The 22,748-nt window shown below is 50.4% G+C and overlaps 1 protein-coding gene across 1 annotated transcript; it reads right to left on the bottom strand.

The window, feature by feature from the left end:
* Window positions 1-688: 688 nt before the first annotated feature.
* Window positions 689-22,217, bottom strand: LOC306982586 (uncharacterized protein). Its single transcript, XM_079583051.1, has 11 exons — window positions 22,085-22,217; window positions 15,367-15,623; window positions 15,126-15,200; window positions 14,914-15,012; window positions 13,356-13,470; window positions 12,676-13,241; window positions 8,712-8,951; window positions 6,129-6,267; window positions 2,975-3,343; window positions 996-1,079; window positions 689-874 (listed from the first exon to the last, which is right to left on the bottom strand). Exons 1-11 carry the CDS (start codon window positions 22,086-22,088, stop codon window positions 699-701), a joined length of 2,124 nt encoding a protein of 707 aa, XP_079439177.1. The 5' UTR covers window positions 22,089-22,217; the 3' UTR covers window positions 689-698.
* Between the last annotated feature and the right edge of the window lie 531 nt (window positions 22,218-22,748).

Below are 22,748 nucleotides of genomic sequence, written 5' to 3'. Positions count from 1 at the left end.
GGTGTCTCCTCAGCTGCTCTTGCAGAGGCTCAGGTGTCTCCTCAGCTGCTCTTGCAGAGGGTGAGGTGTCTCCTCAGGTGTCTCCTCAGGTGTCTCCTCAGGTGTCTCCTCAGGCGTCTCCTCAGGTGTCTCCTCAGCTGCTCTCACAGATGGTCAGGTGTCTCCTCAGGTGTCTCCTCAGCTGCTCTTGCACAGGCTCAGGTGTCTCCTCAGGTGTCTCCTCAGCTGCTCTTGCACAGGCTCAGGTGTCTCCTCAGGTGTCTCCTCAGGTGTCTCCTCAGGTGTCTCCTCAGGTGTCTCCTCAGGTGTCTCCTCAGGCGTCTCCTCAGCTGCTCTTGCACAGGCTCAGGTGTCTCCTCAGGTGCTTCTCACAGGTGTCTCCTCAGGTGTCTCCTCAGGTGTCTCCTCAGCTGCTCTCACAGAGGGTCAGGTGTCTCCTCAGGTGTCTCCTCAGGTGTCTCCTCAGGTGTCTCCTCAGGTGTCTCCTCAGGTGCTCTTGCAGAGGCTCAGGTGTCTCCTCAGCTGCTCTTGCAGAGGGTCAGGTGTCTCCTCAGCTGCTCTCACAGGTTCTCTTACAGAGGCTCAGGTGTCTCCTCAGGTGTCTCCTCAGGTGTCTCCTCAGGTGTCTCCTCAGGTGTCTCCTCAGCTGCTCTTGCACAGGCTCAGGTGTCTCCTCAGGTGTCTCCTCAGGTGTCTCCTCAGCTGCTCTCACAGAGGGTCAGGTGTCTCCTCAGGTGCTTCTCGCAGGTGTAGGCCTTGGGGCAGTGTGGGCAGGGGAAGGGCCTCTGGTTACGATGAACCATCAGGTGGCGCTCGAGGTTTGTTTTGGTGCTGAAGCCTTTACCACATTCAGGACACGAGTGAAGCTTCTCCCCTGAAACAGAGACAGACGGGTCAGTTTCAGGACCGGGACCGGGACCGGGACCGGGACCGGGACCAGGACCAGGACCTGGACCAGGACCTGGACCAGGACCAGGACCAGGACCAGGTGTTACCTGAGTGGGTACGGAGGTGTTGATGAAGTTGAGACGAGACGGTGAAGCTCCTCCCACAGCTTTTACAGGAGTACGGCTTCTCCCCTGAAACACAGTCGCCACATTAACCGTCAATTAACCGACCAACCCCAACAACCAACCCCAACCAACCCCGACCAACCAACCAACCCCGACCAACCAACCAACCCCAACCCCAACAACCAACCCCAACCAACCAACCCCAACCCCAACAACCAACCCCAACCCCAACAACCAACCCCAACCAACCAACCAACCCCGACCAACCAACCCCAACCAACCAACCCCGACCAACCAACCCCAACAACCAACCCCAACCAACCAACCAACCCCAACCAACCAACCCCGACCAACCAACCCCAACAACCAACCAACCCCAACCAACCAACCCCGACCAACCAACCCCAACAACCAACCCCAACCAACCAACCAACCCCAACCAACCAACCCCGACCAACCAACCCCAACCAACCAACCAACCCCAACCAACCAACCCCGACCAACCAACCCCAACCAACCAACCAACCCCAACCAACCAACCCCGACCAACCAACCCCAACAACCAACCCCAACCAACCAACCAACCCCAACCAACCAACCCCAACCAACCAACCCCAACCCCAACCAACCAACCCCGACCAACCAACCCCAACCAACCAACCAACCAACCCCAACCAACCAACCCCAACCCCAACCAACCAACCCCGACCAACCAACCCCAACCAACCAACCCCAACCCCAACAACCAACCCCAACCCCAACAACCAACCCCGACCAACCAACCCCAACCAACCAACCCCAACCCCAACCAACCAACCCCGACCAACCAACCCCAACCAACCAACCAACCAACCCCGACCAACCAACCCCAACAACCAACCCCAACCAACCAACCAACCAACCCCGACCGACCCCAACAACCAACCCCAACCAACCAACCAACCAACCCCGACCGACCCCAACAACCAACCCCAACCAACCAACCCCAACAACCAACCCCAACCAACCAACCCCAACCAACCCCAACAGTAGTAGTAGTATTTGCAGTAGTAGCAGTAGTATTAGCAGTAGTAGCAGTAGTATTTGCAGTAGCAGTAGTACTCGTACCTGTGTGTACTCTCATGTGAGGCTGTGAGGTGTGTATGCTCCTGTGCAGTCTGTAGTAGTAGTAATAGCAGTAGTATTTGCAGTAGTAGTAGCAGTAGTATTTGCAGTAGCAGTAGCAGTAGTAGCAGTAGTAGTAGTAGTAGCAGTAGTAGCAGTAGTAGTATTTGCAGTAGCAGTAGTATTTGCAGTAGCAGTAGTATTTGCAGTAGTAGTAGTATTTGCAGTAGCAGTAGTAGCAGTAGCAGTATTTGCAGTAGCAGCAGTACTCGTACCTGTGTGTACTCGTACCTGTGTGTACTCGTACCTGTGTGTACTCGTACCTGTGTGTACTCGTACCTGTGTGTACTCGTACCTGTGTGTACTCGTACCTGTGTGTACTCGTACCTGTGTGTACTCGTACCTGTGTGTACTCTCATGTGAGGCCCTAAGTCTCCCTTGGAGCTGAAGCTTTTCCCGCACACGCTGCAGCTGTACGGTTTAGTAGTAGTAGTAGTAGTAGTAGCAGTAGTAGCAGTAGTAGCAGTAGTAGTATTTGCAGTAGTAGCAGTAGTAGTAGTAGTAGTATTTGCAGTAGTAGTAGTAGTAGCAGTAGTAGTAGCAGTAGTAGTAGCAGCAGTAGTAGTATTTGCAGTAGCAGTAGTACTCGTACCTGTGTGTACTCTCATGTGAGGCCCTAAGTCTCCCTTGGAGCTGAAGCTTTTCCCGCACACGCTGCAGCTGTACGGTTTAGTAGTAGTAGTAGTAGTATTTGCAGTAGTAGCAGTAGTAGCAGTAGTAGTATTTGCAGTAGTAGCAGTAGTAGTAGTAGTAGTATTTGCAGTAGCAGTAGTACTCGTACCTGTGTGTACTCGTACCTGTGTGTACTCTCATGTGAGGCCCTAAGTCTCCCTTGGAGCTGAAGCTTTTCCCGCACACGCTGCAGCTGTACGGTTTGTCCCCCAGGTGGCGCCGCAGGTGGACTTTGAGGGCGGGCTGGAACTTGAAGCCCCGCCCACAGAGCGTGCAGGTGAAGGGGGTGTGGTTACTGTGGATGGGGGCGTGGCTCTGGAGGCAGGTGCGGGTGAAGAAGCCCTTCCCACACAGGTGACACAGGAAGCGCTTCTCTCCGTGGACTCGTTTGTGACACGAGAGCGTGACGGCCGTGGCGAACGCCTTCCCGCACACGCTACACGTGAAGGGGCGGGGCACGTGCTGGCGCTGGTGCAGCCGCAGGAGGGTGGAGCCTAAACACACACACAGGTCACTGCATTTTTTTCACTTTTTTGATGGATTTTTGTCATTTTTTTTTTATGGATTTTTGTCATTTTTTTGATGGATTTTTGTCATTTTTTTTTTATGGATTTTTGTCATTTTTTTTTTATGGATTTTTGTCATTTTTTTGATGGATTTTTGTCACTTTTTTGATGGATTTTTGTCATTTTTTTTGATGGATTTTTGTCATTTTTTTTGATGGATTTTTGTCATTTTTTTTGATGGATTTTTGTCATTTTTTTTGATGGATTTTTGTCATTTTTTTGATGGATTTTTGTCCCTTTTTTTGCTGGATTTTTGTCATTTTTTTTGATGGATTTTTGTCATTTTTTTGATAGATTTTTGTCACTTTTTTGATGGATTTTTGTCATTTTTTGATGGATTTTTGTCACTTTTTTGATGGATTTTTGTCATTTTTTTGCTGGATTTTTGTCATTTTTTTTGATGGATTTTTGTCATTTTTTTGATGGATTTTTGTCACTTTTTTGATGGATTTTTGTCATTTTTTGATGGATTTTTGTCACTTTTTTGATGGATTTTTGTCATTTTTTTGATGGATTTTTGTCATTTTTTTTGATGGATTTTTGTCACTTTTTTGATGGATTTTTGTCATTTTTTTGATGGATTTTTGTCATTTTTTTGCTGGATTTTTGTCATTTTTTGGATGGATTTTTGTCACTTTTTTTGCTGGATTTTTGTCATTTTTTTTGATGGATTTTTGTCATTTTTTTGATGGATTTTTGTCACTTTTTTGATGGATTTTTGTCATTTTTTGATGGATTTTTGTCATTTTTTTGATGTATTTTTGTCATTTTTTAATGGATTTTTGTCTTTTTTTTAATGGATTTTTGTCTTTTTTTTAATGGATTTTTTTAAAGGCAACAAATAATCGTTTGAATAATCGTGATTTCAATTATGACCAAAATAATCGTGATTATTATTTTTTCAATAATCGAGCAGCCCTACTGGTTCGCCTCCTGCCGCTCCAACAGATCCTAATAAAACTGCAGGGAGTCCCCCAAGGCCCGGTGCTGGGTCCCCTGCTGTTCATCCTCGACATGCCTCATCACGCCCAGCTCAGCCGCCCACTCACAGCTCTATCGTAGAAAAGGCTGAATCATCAACTGGACGGGGTTTGGGTCAAGCTGAGGACGTTTCACTCCTAGTCACAGAAGCTTAGACACTTTTAAAGGAACAGGCCACCGTTTTTATATACTAAGATATGTTCTTACCTCACCTTAGTGGAGTTAATATATCCCCGTCTGGTCTTTGTCCGTGCGCTCACACATACGCAGCCTCTCCCACATGTCACATAGCTCCAAAAAAGCTCACGATAGAAGCTACCAAGCTCTTCCACGTGTTCCCTATTTAAATAAAGTTACGTCAAGTGTTTTCATGCCAAGTATATTTACACAGAAATGTAACATGTGGATTTTATAAGCAGATAAAAAGGGGAACTATATTGTGAGGCGTAATGATACAGGAGCAGTAACTCCTAAAGACTTCCCGGTCACTTCCGTCAGTAGAAGCTGCGTGACTTGTAGAGCAGCAGAGAACAGTTGAAGAAGCCTGGATAACTTGTGAACGATGCCTTTTACGTGCATCGTGCCGGGCTGTGAGAACAAGCAGAAAGTATATAGTGTAGTAATGTTTCACAGATTTACAACGACACAGGACTCAGGAGCTCCACCATGAGGTAGGAATGCGCAGCACTTTCCCAAAATATATTTTCTGCTTGTTGTAAAAGGCTCTGTACAAGTCACGCAGCTTCTACTGACGGAAGTGAGCGGGGAAGTCTTTAGGAGTTACTGCTCCTGTATCATTACGCCTCACAATATAGTCCCCCTTTTTATCTGCTTATAAAATCCACATGTTACATTTCTGTGTAAATATACTTGGCATGAAAACACTTGACGTAACGTTATTTAAATAGGGAACACGTGGAAGAGCTTGGTAGCTTCTATCGTGAGCTTTTTTGGAGCTATGTGACATGTGGGAGAGGCTGCGTATGTGTGAGCGCACGGACAAAGACCAGACGGGGATCTATTAACTCTGCTAAGGTTAGGTAAGAACATATCTCAGTATGTAAAAACGGTGGCCTGTTCCTTTAAGTGTAAAAAAGTCCCAGGAAACCGAAAACTGCCCAAACTGGTCAGTCGATGCTTTAACCTTTTCTACGATTTATTCCCTGGATGAATGAGAGCCTTCACAAACACAGAGCTTTATCTTTCTGCAATAAAACTCCAACTTCCTGTAGTTGAGTTCAACTACAATAAATCTGAAATGAAACGATTATTTATTAGCTTGAAAAAAAGTATGTTTTTTTATTTATAAAAGTAAACAAAATATTTTCTTTGAACAAATAAAGTTATATTAAGTTATATTATATTAAATAGGCTCACGTTTCTAAACTAATCCTCTATTAAAGATCTCTGTAACACCTGCCCAATGAACACTGGGGGCGGGGTCAGGGGCGGGGCTCACCTGTAAAGCTCTGCTCGCAGCACAGACACTGGGGGCGGGGTCAGGGACTGGGGGCGGGGTCAGGGGCGGGGCTCACCTGTGAAGCTCTGCTCGCAGCACAGACACTGGGGGCGGGGTCAGGGACTGGGGGCGGGGCTCACCTGTGAAGCTCTGCTCGCAGCACAGACACTGGGGGCGGGGTCAGGGGCGGGGCTCACCTGTGAAGCTCTGCTCGCAGTACAGACACTGGGGGCGGGGTCAGGGACTGGGGGCGGGGTCAGGGGCGGGGCTCACCTGTGAAGCTCTGCTCGCAGTACAGACAGTCGTATTTGGGCCGGTCTCCCTGGACCAGGTGCTCGTCCAGGTGCCTGAGGAGCTGAGGCTGCATCCTGAAGCTGCTCTCACACAGAGAACAGGGGAACAGGCGAGGCTTCTGCAACAGACGCCAACGTCAGTCCCCGCACGGATCACAAACTGTTAAAGGGGGGGTGTTATGCAAAATGTACTTTTTCCAGCTCTCCCTCATGTTATTCTGTCACTCCCTCATTAAAAACATGGCTGAAGTGTTGCCTTGGCACATTCTCGTATTTCTGAGTAATCTGTAAAAACTCTGATGGCGGCCATTTTGAGTAATCTGTATAAACTCTGACGGCGGCCATTTTGAGTAATCTGTATAAACTGATGGCAGCCATTTTAGGGATAGGTTTGCCTGAGTCCTCCTAGGAACGCCCCCACCTCCTGGAGACGCCTCCGAGCTTTGGTCACCAGCCGAGTAACCAACCACTGCTCCTCAGCAGAACCCCCTCCCCACTGATGCCACAGACAGCGTGTGGAGGGGGCGTGTCTAAAGGCTCAGAGGTTCTTAAAGAGACTGAGGCCTATATTGTCATTTTTTTGTCACTTTTTTGTCATTTTTTTGTCACATTTTTGTCATTTTTTGTCATTTTTTTGTCACTTTTTTGTCACTTTTTTGTCATTTTTTTGTCACTTTTTTGTCACTTTTTTGTCATTTTTTTGTCACTTTTTTGTCACTTTTTTGTCACTTTTTTGTCACTTTTTTGTCACTTTTTTGTCACTTTTTTGTCATTTTTTTGTCACTTTTTTGTCACTTTTTTGTCATTTTTTTGTCATTTTTTTGTCACTTTTTTGTCACTTTTTTGTCATTTTTTGTCATTTTTTTGTCATTTTTTTGTCATTTTTTTGTCACTTTTTTGTCACTTTTTTGTCATTTTTTTGTCACTTTTTTGTCATTTTTTTGTCACTTTTTTGTCACTTTTTTGTCACTTTTTTGTCATTTTTTTGTCATTTTTTTGTCTTTTTTTGTCACTTTTTTGTCATTTTTGGTCATTTTTTTGTCATTTTTTGTCATTTTTTGTCATTTTTGTCATTTTTTTGTCATTTTTTTGTCATTTTTTGTCATTTTTTGTCATTTTTGTGTCATTTTTTTGTCATTTTGTGTCATTTTTTTGTCACTTTTTTGTCATTTTTTTGTCACTTTTTTGTCACTTTTTTGTCACTTTTTTGTCATTTTTTTGTCACTTTTTTGTCATTTTTTGTCATTTTTTTGTCATTTTTTGTCACTTTTTTGTCATTTTTTTGTCATTTTTTTGTCACTTTTTTGTCATTTTTTGTCATTTTTTTGTCATTTTTTGTCATTTTTTGTCATTTTTTTGTCACTTTTTTGTCATTTTTTTGTCACTTTTTTGTCACTTTTTTGTCACTTTTTTGTCATTTTTTGTCATTTTTTTGTCACTTTTTTGTCATTTTTTGTCATTTTTTTGTCATTTTTTGTCATTTTTTGTCATTTTTGTGTCACATTTTTGTCATTTTTTTGTCATTTTTTGTCATTTTTTTGTCACATTTTTGTCATTTTTTTGTCATTTTTTTGTCACTTTTTTGTCATTTTTTGTCATTTTTTTGTCATTTTTTTGTCACTTTTTTGTCATTTTTTTGTCATTTTTTTGTCACTTTTTTGTCATTTTTTGTCATTTTTTTGTCATTTTTTGTCATTTTTTGTCATTTTTTTGTCACTTTTTTGTCACTTTTTTGTCATTTTTTTGTCACTTTTTTGTCACTTTTTTGTCACTTTTTTGTCATTTTTTGTCATTTTTTTGTCACTTTTTTGTCATTTTTTGTCATTTTTTTGTCATTTTTTGTCATTTTTTGTCATTTTTGTGTCACATTTTGTCATTTTTTTGTCATTTTTTGTTATTTTTTGTCATTTTTTGTCATTTTTTGTTATTTTTTGTCATTTTTTGTCATTTTTTGTCATTTTTTTGTCATTTTTTGTCACTTTTTTGTCACTTTTTTTTCATTTTTTGTCACTTTTTTGTCATTTTTTTGTCTTTTTTTGTCACTTTTTTGTCATTTTTTGTCATTTTTTGTCATTTTTTGTCATTTTTTTTGTCATTTTTTGTCATTTTTTGTCATTTTTTTGTCATTTTTTTGTCATTTTGTGTCATTTTTGTGTCACATTTTTGTCACTTTTTTGTCACTTTTTAGTCATTTTTTGTCACTTTTTTGTCATTTTTTGTCATTTTTTTGTCATTTTTTTGTCATTTTGTGTCATTTTTTGGTCATATTTTTGTCATTCAGCCATTTTGAGAGAGACATTTTATACAAGGCAGTTATTCTAATTTACTGCATTTACAGACCAGCAGAAGGTTTGTCATCATTGTAGTGTGATATAGACTGGTGCATAATACCCCCTCTTTAATATAAACAGTTTGACGGATCATAAACGGTTAATAAGCAAATTTACATAAAAACAACACGTCTTTAATGTCCCCTCTGGGGCCAGGACTCCCCTGAAAAAGAGCTTCTTAATCTCAGTGGGACTGTCCTGGTTAAATAAAGGTCAATGAATAAATGAATAACCTCGGGCGTGTCCTTGGGCGCCCCCTGCTGTCGGGCTCTGCGCCTGGTAGTGGGCGGGGTTGTGGCCGTGTCCTTGGGGCGGGGCTTGCCCAGGGCGGGGTGCTGGGCGCGGTGAGTCAGGAGGTGTGTCCTCAGCTCGGGCTTGGTCTGAAATGCCGCCGGACACTGGAAGCAACGCAGCGATCCGACTGGATCAGAGGCGGAGCTACAGCTGCGGCTGGAGGCCAGGTGTTTCAGCACCTGCAGGGGGTCAGAGTCAGGGGTTAGAGGCGGAGTCTGAGCCGGGAAAGTGTGGAGTCTGAGCCGGGAAAGTGTGGAGTCTGAGCCGGGAAAGTGTGGAGTCTGTAGGAGCCACTGAACTGGAACGAGAACGGCCCTAGTTTCAAATCCCCTGGCGCCTGGATCTTACCTGGCTTCTATAGTTTTGAATAGGGAACAAACGCCTGGATCTTACCTGGCTCCTGTAGTTTTGAATAGGGAACAAACGCCTGGATCTTACCTGGCTCCTATAGTTTTGAATAGGGAACAAACGCCTGGATCTTACCTGGCTCCTATAGTTTTGAATAGGGAACAAACGCCTGGATCTTACCTGGCTCCTATAGTTTTGTATAGGGAACAAACGCCTGGATCTTACCTGGCTTCTATAGTTTTGAATAGGGAACAAACGCCTGGATCTTACCTGGCTCCTATAGTTTTGAATAGGGAACAAACGCCTGGATCTTACCTGGCTCCTATAGTTTTGAATAGGGAACAAACGCCTGGATCTTACCTGGCTCCTATAGTTTTGAATAGGGAACAAACGCCTGGATCTTACCTGGCTCCTGTAGTTTTGAATAGGGAACAAATGCCTGGATCCTACCTGGCTCCTATAGTTTTGAATAGGGAACAAACGCCTGGATCCTACCTGGCTCCTATAGTTTTGAATAGGGAACAAACGCCTGGATCCTACCTGGCTCCTACAGTTTTGAATAGGGAACAAACGCCTGGATCTTACCTGGCTCCTATAGTTTTGAATAGGGAACAAACGCCTGGACTTTACCTGGCTCCTATAGTTTTGAATAGGGAACAAACGCCTGGATCTTACCTGGCTCCTATAGTTTTGTATAGGGAACAAACGCCTGGATCTTACCTGGCTTCTATAGTTTTGAATAGGGAACAAACGCCTGGATCTTACCTGGCTCCTATAGTTTTGAATAGGGAACAAACGCCTGGATCTTACCTGGCTCCTATAGTTTTGAATAGGGAACAAACGCCTGGATCTTACCTGGCTCCTATAGTTTTGAATAGGGAACAAACGCCTGGATCTTACCTGGCTCCTGTAGTTTTGAATAGGGAACAAATGCCTGGATCCTACCTGGCTCCTATAGTTTTGAATAGGGAACAAACGCCTGGATCCTACCTGGCTCCTATAGTTTTGAATAGGGAACAAACGCCTGGATCCTACCTGGCTCCTACAGTTTTGAATAGGGAACAAACGCCTGGATCTTACCTGGCTCCTATAGTTTTGAATAGGGAACAAACGCCTGGACTTTACCTGGCTCCTATAGTTTTGAATAGGGAACAAACGCCTGGATCTTACCTGGCTCCTACAGTTTTGAATAGGGAACAAACGCCTGGATCTTACCTGGCTCCTATAGTTTTGAATAGGGAACAAACGCCTGAACTTTACCTGGCTCCTATAGTTTTGAATAGGGAACAAACGCCTGGATCTTACCTGGCTCCTGTAGTTTTGAATAGGGAACAAACGCCTGGACTTTACCTGGCTCCTATAGTTTTGAATAGGGAACAAACGCCTGGATCTTACCTGGCTCCTATAGTTTTGAATAGGGAACAAACGCCTGGATCTTACCCGGCTCCTATAGTTTTGAATAGGGAACAAACGCCTGGATCTTACCTGGCTCCTATAGTTTTGAATAGGGAACAAACGCCTGGATCTTACCCGGCTCCTATAGTTTTGAATGGGGAACAAACGCCTGGATCTTACCTGGCTCCTATAGTTTTGAATAGGGAACAAACGCCTGGATCTTACCTGGCTCCTATAGTTTGGAATAGGGAACAAACGCCTGGATCTTACCTGGCTTCTATAGTTTTGAATAGGGAACAAACGCCTGGATCTTACCTGGCTCCTATAGTTTTGAATAGGGAACAAACGCCTGGATCTTACCTGGCTCCTATAGTTTGGAATAGGGAACAAACGCCTGGATCTTACCTGGCTTCTATAGTTTTGAATAGGGAGCAGACGCCTGGATCTTACCTGGCTCCTATAGTTTTGAATAGGGAACAAACGCCTGGATCTTACCTGGTTCCTATAGTTTTGAATAGGGAACAAACGCCTGGATCTTACCCGGCTCCTATAGTTTTGAATAGGGAACAAACGCCTGGATCTTACCTGGCTCCTATAGTTTTGAATAGGGAACAAACGCCTGGATCTTACCCGGCTTCTATAGTTTTGAATAGGGAACAAACGCCTGGATCTTACCTGGCTCCTATAGTTTTGAATGGGGAACAAACGCCTGGATCTTACCTGGCTCCTATAGTTTTGAATAGGGAACAAACGCCTGGACTTTACCTGGCTCCTATAGTTTTGAATAGGGAACAAACGCCTGGATCTTACCCGGCTCCTATAGTTTTGAATAGGGAACAAACGCCTGGATCTTACCCGGCTTCTATAGTTTTGAATAGGGAACAAACGCCTGGATCTTACCCGGCTCCTATAGTTTTGAATAGGGAACAAACGCCTGGATCTTACCCGGCTCCTATAGTTTTGAATAGGGAACAAACGCCTGGATCTTACCTGGCTCCTATAGTTTTGAATAGGGAACAAACGCCTGGATCTTACCCGGCTTCTATAGTTTTGAATAGGGAACAAACGCCTGGATCTTACCTGGTTCCTATAGTTTTGAATAGGGAACAAACGCCTGGATCTTACCTGGCTCCTATAGTTTTGAATAGGGAACAAACGCCTGGATCTTACCTGGCTCCTATAGTTTTGAATAGGGAACAAACGCCTGGATCTTACCAGACTCCTATAGTTTTGAATAGGGAACAAACGCCTGGATCTTACCAGGCTCCTATAGTTTTGAATAGGGAACAAACGCCTGGATCTTACCTGGCTCCTATAGTTTTGAATAGGGAACAAACGCCTGGACTTTACCTGGCTCCTATAGTTTTGAATAGGGAACAAACGCCTGGATCTTACCAGGCTCCTATAGTTTTGAATGGGGAACAAACGCCTGGATCTTACCTGGCTCCTATAGTTTTGAATAGGGAACAAACGCCTGGATCCTACCTGGCTCCTATAGTTTTGAATAGGGAACAAACGCCTGGATCCTACCTGGCTCCTATAGTTTTGAATGGGGAACAAACGCCTGGATCTTACCTGGCTCCTATAGTTTTAAATAGGGAACAAACGCCTGGATCTTACCTGGCTCCTATAGTTTTGAATAGGGAACAAACGCCTGGATCTTACCTGGCTCCTATAGTTTTGAATGGGGAACAAACGCCTGGATCTTACCTGGCTCCTATAGTTTTGAATAGGGAACAAACGCCTGGATCTTACCTGGCTCCTATAGTTTTGAATAGGGAACAAACGCCTGGATCTTACCTGGCTCCTATAGTTTTGAATAGGGAACAAACGCCTGGACTTTACCTGGCTCCTATAGTTTTGAATAGGGAACAAACGCCTGGATCTTACCCGGCTCCTGTAGTTTTGAATAGGGAACAAACGCCTGGATCTTACCTGGCTCCTATAGTTTTGAATAGGGAACAAACGCCTGGATCTTACCTGGCTCCTATAGTTTTGAATGGGGAACAAACGCCTGGATCTTACCTGGCTCCTGTAGTTTTGAATAGGGAACAAACGCCTGGACTTTACCTGGCTCCTATAGTTTTGAATAGGGAACAAACGCCTGGATCTTACCTGGCTCCTATAGTTTTGAATAGGGAACAAACGCCTGGATCTTACCTGGCTCCTGTAGAAGAAGCACTTGTTGCACTCGGGACATTTTTGAGCCAAACGCCGAGAATTGTGGGAAGCCGAGTCTGGGGGCGGGGCCTCAGTGGACGCTGCTTCTGATTGGTCCGTCATGTTGGAGGAGGAAGGCTGTGATTGGTCAGAACCCTCCGCCTGTTCCAGAGGAGGCTCCTGATTGGCTGGTTCAACAACTGGCACGACATTTACATTTATACTTTTGGGCGCTGCTGGCTGCTGATTGGCCGGTTTGGTCCCTGGGGGCTGCTGATTGGCCGGTTTGGTCCCTCGGGGCAGCTGATTGGCCGGGATGAGGAGCAGAGTCGTCTGATTGGGTAACAGGTTGAGCAGGGTGAGCACTGGCGCCCGATTGGCAGCTGCAGGCGGATGTTTAGGCACGGCAGGACCCTGATTGGTGGACCTGGACAGCTCTTGGGTTTCATTGGACGTTTTGGGCTGATCTCGTTTCTGATTGGTTGGTGTGGACTCATCCGTCTTCTGTAAATGCTGCAGCTGTTGCCAGGCGGATTTCAGAACCACCTCGGACTTTCGCTCCGCGCCTGCAAATCAAAACAGAGCTAAGCCTTTAGTTCAAAGACCTTTCTCTGACTCCGCCTACTCTCTGGAAGTAGGCGGAGTCTATTCTAATGGGCCTTATGCTCCGCCCCTCTCACCTGCCAAGGGCGGCTGGTGAACTGCGCTGTGATTGGTCAGCAGCTCCTTCAACTCCTGACTCTTCACTTCCTGTAAACAGTCTTTCAGCCAATCGTCTTGGAGCAGGGCGGAGACCTGCGCACAGAGGGCTTTTAGGACGTCGCTAACACGAACACGCTAATATGCTAACGCTAACAAGACAACACACTAACAAGAACATGCTAACACGAACATGTTAACACGCTAACACAAACACGCTAATATGCTAACGCTAACGAGACAACACACTAACAAGAACATGCTAACACGAACATGTTAACACGCTAACACTAACACGCCAATATGCTAACGCTAGCAAGACAACATGCTAACAAGAACATGCTAACACGAACATTCTAACACGCTAACACTAACACGCCAATATGCTAACGCTAACAAGACAACATGCTAACAAGAACATGCTAACACGCTAACACAAACACGCCAATATGCTAACAAGACAACATGCTAACAAGAACATGCTAACACGCTAACACAAACACGCCAATATGCTAACAAGACAACATGCTAACACGAACATTCTAACACGCTAACACTAACCGCCAATATGCTAACGCTAACAACACAACATGCTAACAAGCACATGCTAACACGAACATGCTAACACGCTAACAATAACAAGCCAATATACTAACCCTAACAAGACAACACACTAACAAGAACATGCTAACAAGCAATCACGCTAACACTAACACGCTAATATGCTAACGCTAACAAGCCAACACACTAACAAGCACATGCTAACACGAACATGCTAACACGCTAACACTAACACGCCAATATGCTAACGCTAACAAGACAATACACTAACATGAACTTGCTAACACGCAATCACGCTAATACTAACACGCTAATTTGCTAACACTAACAAAACAACACACTAACAAGAACATGCTAACACGAACATGCTAACACGAACTTGCTAACACGCAATCACGCTAACACTAACACGCCAATATGCTAACGCTAACAAGACAACACAAACATAAACACGCTAACACGAACATGCTAACACAGAATCACTGTAACACTAACACGCTAACATGCTAAGGCTAACACGACAACATGCAAAGGCTAAAACGCTAACATGATGAGGCTAATACGTTAAGACTAACACTGAAACACGCTAATGGGAACAAGCTAACATGCTAAGGCTAACACGCTAACATGATGAGGCTAATACGTTAAGACTAACACTCAAACACGCTAATGGGAACACGCTAACACGCTAAGGCTAACACGCTAACATGATGAGGCTAATACGTTAAGAATAACACTCAAACACGCTAATGGGAACACGCTAACATACTAAGGCTAACACGCTAACATGATGAGGCTAATACGCTAACATGATGAGGCTAATACGTTAAGACTAACACTCAAACACGCTAATGGGAACACGCTAACACGCTAAGGCTAACACACTAAGACAAACACGAACACGCGAATGGTAATACACTCACGATAACATTAACATGCTAACATTAACGCGCTAATCCGAAGAACAAAGGCTTTTACTTTGGTGAAGTCGGGAACAGGAAGCCGGTGCTGGAGGCGGGACAGGAAGTGACGTAAGAGCGACTCCAGAGCATTGTCAAACTCACGGCCGAACACTTCCTGTTTACAAACATAAAAGGTTTTGGCTTTTTACTTTTATTATGAATGTGTTTACAGATTTGACACTTTAAGAAGATAATGTGATTAAACTTTATATCTGTAAAGAGTCTCACACTCAGCGTACGCGGGTCCAGGCCTTTGGAAACAGCGTCCTTTAAACACGACATAGACTCCTCCCACTCCTCGTCCTACAGGAGCAAAGACGAGATTAGAATAAACCCAAATATAGCATTTTCTGTGTCTAACAGTATAATCCAAAATGTTACGCAGTGTCTTTCACCTCTTCACCCCGTCCTGTACAAAGCTTTTAGATTTGGGTAAAGCCGATCTGAGAGTAAAAACTGCTGGACTCACTGAGAGCGCCGTGACTCGTCCCCGGTCCAGATGACTGGGATCCGGGTCACTCAGGAACATCTTGGTCCTCAGAGCCAATAGGAGCACGCTCTTCTCTTTGACGGACAGCAGCTCGGGGACCGCCTCCGTCGCCGCGACGACGATCTCCTCTAACATCCCATAATGTTCATGGGCCTGTTGCTGAGCGACACGCCACATCGCCCCTAGCAACAGCCGCAGGGGAGGGGCCAGCAGCCGCAGGTGAGAGAGGGGCGGAGCTAGAGGAAAAGGAACAGGTGAGCAACACTTTACACTCCTTCACTTTAACCCAGGGGAAGAGAGGCCCAGAGTCTGAGGGGAGAGAGGCCCAGAGTCTGGGGGAGAGAGAGGCCCAGAGTCTGAGGGAGAGAGGCCCAGAGTCTGAGGGAGAGAGGCCCAGAGTCTGGGGGAGAGAGGCCCAGAGTCTGGGGGAGAGAGGCCCAGAGTCTGAGGGGAGAGAGGCCCAGAGTCTGAGGGAGAGAGGCCCAGAGTCTGAGGGAGAGAGAGGCCCAGAGTCTGAGGGGAGAGAGGCCCAGAGTCTGGGGGAGAGAGAGGCCCAGAGTCTGAGGGGAAGAGAGGCCCAGAGTCTGAGGGGAGAGAGGCCCAGAGTCTGGGGGAGAGAGAGGCCCAGAGTCTGAGGGGAAGAGAGGCCCAGAGTCTGAGGGGAGAGAGGCCCAGAGTCTGGGGGAGAGAGGCCCAGAGTCTGGGGGGAGAGAGGCCCAGAGTCTGAGGGAGAGAGGCCCAGAGTCTGAGGGAGAGAGGCCCAGAGTCTGAGGGAGAGAGAGGCCCAGAGTCTGAGGGGAGAGAGGCCCAGAGTCTGGGGGAGAGAGAGGCCCAGAGTCTGAGGGGAAGAGAGGCCCAGAGTCTGAGGGGAGAGAGGCCCAGAGTCTGGGGGAGAGAGAGGCCCAGAGTCTGAGGGAGAGAGGCCCAGAGTCTGGGGGAGAGAGGCCCAGAGTCTGGGGGAGAGAGAGGCCCAGAGTCTGAGGGAGAGAGGCCCAGAGTCTGAGGGGAGAGAGGCCCAGAGTCTGGGGGAGAGAGAGGCCCAGAGTCTGAGGGAGAGAGAGGCCCAGAGTCCGGGGGGAGAGAGGCCCAGAGTCTGAGGGGAGAGAGGCCCAGAGTCTGGGGGAGAGAGGCCCAGAGTCTGAGGGAGAGAGAGGCCCAGAGTCTGGGGGAGAGAGGCCCAGAGTCTGGGGGAGAGAGGCCCAGAGTCTGGGGGAGAGAGAGGCCCAGAGTCTGAGGGAGAGAGGCCCAGAGTCTGAGGGAGAGAGAGGCCCAGAGTCTGGGGGAGAGAGGCCCAGAGTCTGGGGGAGAGAGGCCCAGAGTCTGGGGGAGAGAGAGGCCCAGAGTCTGGGGGAGAGAGGCCCAGAGTCTGGGGGAGAGAGAGGCCCAGAGTCTGAGGGAGAGAGGCCCAGAGTCTGAGGGAGAGAGGCCCAGAGTCTGGGGGAGAGAGGCCCAGAGTCTGGGGGAGAGAGGCCCAGAGTCTGAGGGGAGAGAGGCCCAGAGTCTGAGGGAGAGAGGCCCAGAGTCTGAGGGAGAGAGAGGCCCAGAGTCTGAGGGGAGAGAGGCCCAGAGTCTGAGGGAGAGAGGCCCAGAGTCTGAGGGGAGAGAGGCCCAGAGTCTGGGGGAGAGAGGCCCAGAGTCTGGGGGGAGAGAGGCCCAGAGTCTGAGGGGAGAGAGGCCCAGAGTCTGAGGGAAGGGAGGCCCAGAGTCTGGGGGAGAGAGAGGCCCAGAGTCTGAGGGAGAGAGGCCCAGAGTCTGAGGGAGAGAGGCCCAGAGTCTGGGGGAGAGAGAGGCCCAGAGTCTGAGGGAGAGAGGCCCAGAGTCTGAGGGAGAGAGGCCCAGAGTCTGGGGGAGAGAGGCCCAGAGTCTGGGGGAGAGAGGCCCAAAGTCTGAGGGGAGAGAGGCCCAGAGTCTGAGGGAGAGAGGCCCAGAGTCTGAGGGAGAGAGAGGCCCAGAGTCTGAGGGGAGAGAGGCCCAGAGTCTGGGGGAGAGAGAGGCCCAGAGTCTGAGGGGAAGAGAGGCCCAGAGTCTGAGGGGAGAGAGGCCCAGAGTCTGGGGGAGAGAGAGGCCCAGAGTCTGAGGGAGAGAGGCCCAGAGTCTGGGGGAGAGAGAGGCCCAGAGTCTGAGGGGAAGAGAGGCCCAGAGTCTGAGGGAGAGAGGCCCAGAGTCTGAGGGAGAGAGGCCCAGAGTCTGGGGGAGAGAGGCCCAGAGTCTGGGGGAGAGAGGCCCAGAGTCTGGGGGGAGAGAGGCCCAGAGTCTGGGGGAGAGAGGACCAGAGTCTGAGGGGAGAGAGGCCCAGAGTCTGAGGGAGAGAGGCCCAGAGTCTGAGGGAGAGAGAGGCCCAGAGTCTGAGGGGAGAGAGGCCCAGAGTCTGGGGGAGAGAGAGGCCCAGAGTCTGAGGGGAAGAGAGGCCCAGAGTCTGAGGGGAGAGAGGCCCAGAGTCTGGGGGAGAGAGAGGCCCAGAGTCTGAGGGAGAGAGGCCCAGAGTCTGGGGGAGAGAGGCCCAGAGTCTGAGGGAGAGAGAGGCCCAGAGTCTGAGGGGAGAGAGGCCCAGAGTCTGGGGGAGAGAGGCCCAGAGTCTGAGGGGAGAGAGGCCCAGAGTCTGGGGGAGAGAGGCCCAGAGTCTGGGGGAGAGAGGCCCAGAGTCTGAGGGAGAGAGAGGCCCAGAGTCTGAGGGAGAGAGGCCCAGAGTCTAAGGGGAGAGAGGCCCAGAGTCTGGGGGAGAGAGGCCCAGAGTCTGGGGGAGAGAGAGGCCCAGAGTCTAAGGGGAGAGAGGCCCAGAGTCTGGGGGGAGAGAGGCCCAGAGTCTGGGGGAGAGAGGCCCAGAGTCTAAGGGGAGAGAGGCCCAGAGTCTGGGGGAGAGAGGCCCAGAGTCTGGGGGAGAGAGAGGCCCAGAGTCTGGGGGAGAGAGGCTCAGAGTCTGGGGGAGAGAGAGGCCCAGAGTCTGGGGGGGAGAGAGGCCCAGAGTCTGGGGGGAGAGAGGCCCAGAGTCTGAGGGGGAGAGGCCCAGAGTCTGAGGGAGAGAAGCCCAGAGTCTGAGGGAGAGAGGCCCAGAGTCTGAGGGAGAGAGGCCCAGAGTCTGGAGGGAGAGAGGCCCAGAGTCTGAGGGAGAGAAGCCCAGAGTCTGAGGGAGAGAGGCCCAGAGTCTGGAGGGAGAGAGGCCCAGAGTCTGAGGGAGAGAGGCCCAGAGTCTGAGGGGAGAGAGGCCCAGAGTCTGGGGGGAGAGAGGCCCAGAGTCTGAGGGAGAGAGGCCCAGAGTCTGAGGGAGAGAGGCCCAGAGTCTGAGGGGAGAGAGGCCCAGAGTCTGGGGGAGAGAAGCCCAGAGTCTGGGGGAGAGAGGCCCAGAGTCTGAGGGGGAGAGAGGCCCAGAGTCTGGGGGGAGAGAGGCCCAGAGTCTGAGGGGAGAGAGGCCCAGAGTCTGAGGGAGAGAGGCCCAGAGTCTGGGGGGAGAGAGGCCCAGAGTCTGGGGGGAGAGAGGCCCAGAGTCTGAGGGAGAGAGGCCCAGAGTCTGAGGGAGAGAGGCCCAGAGTCTGAGGGGAGAGAGGCCCAGAGTCTGAGGGGGAGAGAGGCCCAGAGTCTGAGGGAGAGAGGCCCAGAGTCTGAGGGAGAGAGGCCCAGAGTCTGGGGGGAGAGAGGCCCAGAGTCTGGGGGAGAGAAGCCCAGAGTCTGGGGGGAGAGAGGCCCAGAGTCTGAGGGGAGAGAGGCCCAGAGTCTGGGGGAGAGAGGCCCAGAGTCTGGGGGGGGAGAGAGGCCCAGAGTCTGAGGGAGAGAGGCCCAGAGTCTGGGGGAGAGAGGCCCAGAGTCTAAGGGGAGAGAGGCCCAGAGTCTGGGGGAGAGAAGCCCAGAGTCTGGGGGAGAGAGGCCCAGAGTCTGGGGGGAGAGAGGCCCAGAGTCTGAGGGGAGAGAGGCCCAGAGTCTGGGGGAGAGAGGCCCAGAGTCTGGGGGAGAGAGGCCCAGAGTCTGAGGGGAGAGAGGCCCAGAGTCTGAGGGAGAGAGGCCCAGAGTCTAAGGGGAGAGAGGCCCAGAGTCTGGGGGAGAGAGGCCCAGAGTCTGAGGGAGAGAGGCCCAGAGTCTGGGGGAGAGAAGCCCAGAGTCTGGGGGGAGAGAGGCCCAGAGTCTGAGGGGAGAGAGGCCCAGAGTCTGGGGGAGAGAGGCCCAGAGTCTGGGGGGGGAGAGAGGCCCAGAGTCTGAGGGAGAGAGGCCCAGAGTCTGGGGGAGAGAGGCCCAGAGTCTAAGGGGAGAGAGGCCCAGAGTCTGGGGGAGAGAGGCCCAGAGTCTGGGGGAGAGAGAGAGGCCCAGAGTCTGGGGGAGAGAGGCCCAGAGTCTGAGGGGAGAGAGGCCCAGAGTCTGAGGGAGAGAGGCCCAGAGTCTGGGGGAGAGAGAGAGGCCCAGAGTCTGGGGGGAGAGAGGCCCAGAGTCTGGGGGAGAGAGAGAGGCCCAGAGTCTGGGGGAGAGAGGCCCAGAGTCTGGGGGGAGAGAGGCCCAGAGTCTGAGGGGAGAGAGGCCCAGAGTCTGAGGGGAGAGAGGCCCAGAGTCTGGGGGAGAGAGGCCCAGAGTCTGAGGGAGAGAGGCCCAGAGTCTGAGGGGGGAGAGAGGCCCAGAGTCTGGGGGGAGAGAGGCCCAGAGTCTGAGGGGAGAGAGGCTCAGAGTCTGAGGGAGAGAGGCCCAGAGTCTGAGGGGGAGAGAGGCCCAGAGTCTGAGGGGAGAGAGGCCCAGAGTCTGGGGGAGAGAGGCCCAGAGTCTGAGGGGAGAGAGGCCCAGAGTCTGGGGGAGAGAGGCCCAGAGTCTGAGGGAGAGAGGCCCAGAGTCTGGGGGGAGAGAGGCCCAGAGTCTGAGGGGAGAGAGGCCCAGAGTCTGAGGGAGAGAGGCCCAGAGTCTGGGGGGAGAGAGGCCCAGAGTCTGGGGGAGAGAGGCCCAGAGTCTGAGGGGAGAGAGGCCCAGAGTCTGAGGGAGAGAGGCCCAGAGTCTGAGGGGAGAGAGGCCCAGAGTCTGGGGGGGGAGAGAGGCCCAGAGTCTGAGGGGAGAGAGGCCCAGAGTCTGGGGGAGAGAGGCCCAGAGTCTGGGGGGAGAGAGGCCCAGAGTCTGAGGGGAGAGAGGCCCAGAGTCTGAGGGGAGAGAGGCCCAGAGTCTGAGGGGAGAGAGGCCCAGAGTCTGGGGGAGAGAGGCCCAGAGTCTGAGGGGAGAGAGGCCCAGAGTCTGAGGGAGAGAGGCCCAGAGTCTGGGGGAGAGAGAGGCCCAGAGTCTGGGGGGAGAGAGGCCCAGAGTCTGGGGGAGAGAGGCCCAGAGTCTGAGGGGAGAGAGGCCCAGAGTCTGAGGGAGAGAGGCTCAGAGTCTGGGGGGGGAGAGAGGCCCAGAGTCTGAGGGGGAGAGAGGCTCAGAGTCTGGGGGAGAGAGGCCCAGAGTCTGGGGGGAGAGAGGCCCAGAGTCTGAGGGGGAGAGAGGCTCAGAGTCTGGGGGAGAGAGGCCCAGAGTCTGGGGGGAGAGAGGCCCAGAGTCTGGGGGAGAGAGGCCCAGAGTCTGGGGGAGAGAGGCCCAGAGTCTGAGGGAGAGAGGCCCAGAGTCTGGGGGGGGGGAGAGGCCCAGAGTCTGGGGGAGAGAGGCCCAGAGTCTGGGGGGGGAGAGAGGCCCAGAGTCTGGGGGGAGAGAGGCCCAGAGTCTGGGGGGAGAGAGGCCCAGAGTCTGGGGGGGAGAGAGGCCCAGAGTCTGGGGGGAGAGAAGCCCAGAGTCTGGGGGAGAGAGGCCCAGAGTCTGGGGGAGAGAGAGGCCCAGAGTCTGAGGGAGAGAGGCCCAGAGTCTGGGGGGAGAGAGGCCCAGAGTCTGGGGGGAGAGAAGCCCAGAGTCTGGGGGGAGAGAGGCCCAGAGTCTGAGGGGAGAGAGGCCCAGAGTCTGAGGGAGAGAGGCCCAGAGTCTGGGGGGAGAGAGGCCCAGAGTCTGAGGGAGAGAGGCCCAGAGTCTGGGGGGAGAGAGGCCCAGAGTCTGGGGGAGAGAGGCCCAGAGTCTGGGGGGAGAGAGGCCCAGAGTCTGAGGGGAGAGAGGCCCAGAGTCTGAGGGAGAGAGGCCCAGAGTCTGGGGGGAGAGAGGCCCAGAGTCTGGGGGAGAGAGGCCCAGAGTCTGGGGGGAGAGAGGCCCAGAGTCTGAGGGGAGAGAGAGGCCCAGAGTCTGAGGGGAGAGAGGCCCAGAGTCTGGGGGAGAGAGGCCCAGAGTCCGGGGGGAGAGAGGCCCAGAGTCTGGGGGAGAGAGGCCCAGAGTCCGGGGGGAGAGAGGCCCAGAGTCCGGGGGGAGAGAGGCCCAGAGTCTGAGGGGAGAGAGGCCCAGAGTCTGAGGGAGAGAGGCCCAGAGTCCGGGTGGATCTGCGGCGGGAAAGCGCTAACCTCCGCATGTTTTAAACTTCCTTCTGCTTCTTTTCAGTCTAAGTTTCTGTTTTTGCAGTGACGATGTTAAACTTCACCAAACCCGAATGTAACATTTGCCCCAAACTGTTGTTACTGAAGAGTCAAACCTCCGCCCGGAGCTCCTCGTCCGCACAGGGGCTCGTTTTAAAGTAAAGTTCGGTGTTTTCAGACGGAGCTCTGGTGAACCCTCTGACCTTACCTTTAAACCGGTACGTCTCGGTACAAAACCCGCTGAAAGTGGACAGAAAGTCTCCCGTGACTCACCCATGTCCCCCCCGTGACTCACCCATGTCCCCCCCGTGACTCACCCATGTCCCGGGCAGAGGCTCCGCGCGGTTATTTCTCTGTAAATCTGGAAAGTTTTCAAAGATTTGGGGAAACAGCAGGAGCTAATTCGGCTAATGCTAAACCCGGAAGTAACGGACTGAAAACATCCGCTTCTTCTTCTTCGTGGATAGTGCTCTATCGCAGATGGCAGTGAAGGTGCATTACCGCCACCTACTGGATCCGCGAATTCTCTTTTGTTTTAACCTCTTACCCCCCGTCTTAACTGAGCCCATTATCTCCAGGTCAGCTTTACCCAAATCTAAAAGCTTCTCGACTCGATAAACCTCATTTGTAAGCTAAGACCCTCACTTTTGGGAGGTATTTTTGTTATGATTCTGTCACGTTTTTGTTGCGTTTTCGTAAAAAAAAACAAAATGTTGCTCTTTTATCTGTTTTTGTGCCACATTTTTTAGATCTTTGTTCTACTGTGTTTGTGTAACTTTTTTTTGCCATGTTTTTGTTGCTTTTTTGGAACACTTTTAGAAACTATCGTCGGTTGAGGTGGGTGTTAAGAGGTTAACAATGATCCATCAGTCTGGGGCTGCGGCGGCTGGAGCCAGGGGCGGACCGAGCTTTACCCAAATCTAAAAGCTTAAAAGAAAATCATCAAAATAGCGAGAAAAAGAGGATGAAAAGTCAACAAAA

This window comes from Gobius niger (genome assembly GCF_951799975.1).
Source record: "Gobius niger genome assembly, contig: SCAFFOLD_74, whole genome shotgun sequence".
Lineage (NCBI taxonomy): Eukaryota > Metazoa > Chordata > Actinopteri > Gobiiformes > Gobiidae > Gobius > Gobius niger.
The sequence above is the reverse complement of the archived record's forward strand: the minus strand, read 5'-3'. Positions and strand labels throughout refer to the sequence as shown.

Excerpts from the sequence above, each read along its gene's own strand:
- LOC306982586 (XM_079583051.1), bottom strand. Across the intron at positions 15,013-15,125 it reads TGGACCCGCGTACGCTGAGT|GAAGTGTTCGGCCGTGAGTT; the intron begins GTGAGACTCTTT and ends GTTTGTAAACAG. Across the intron at positions 875-995 it reads ACACCTCCGTACCCACTCAG|GGGAGAAGCTTCACTCGTGT; the intron begins GTAACACCTGGT and ends TCTCTGTTTCAG.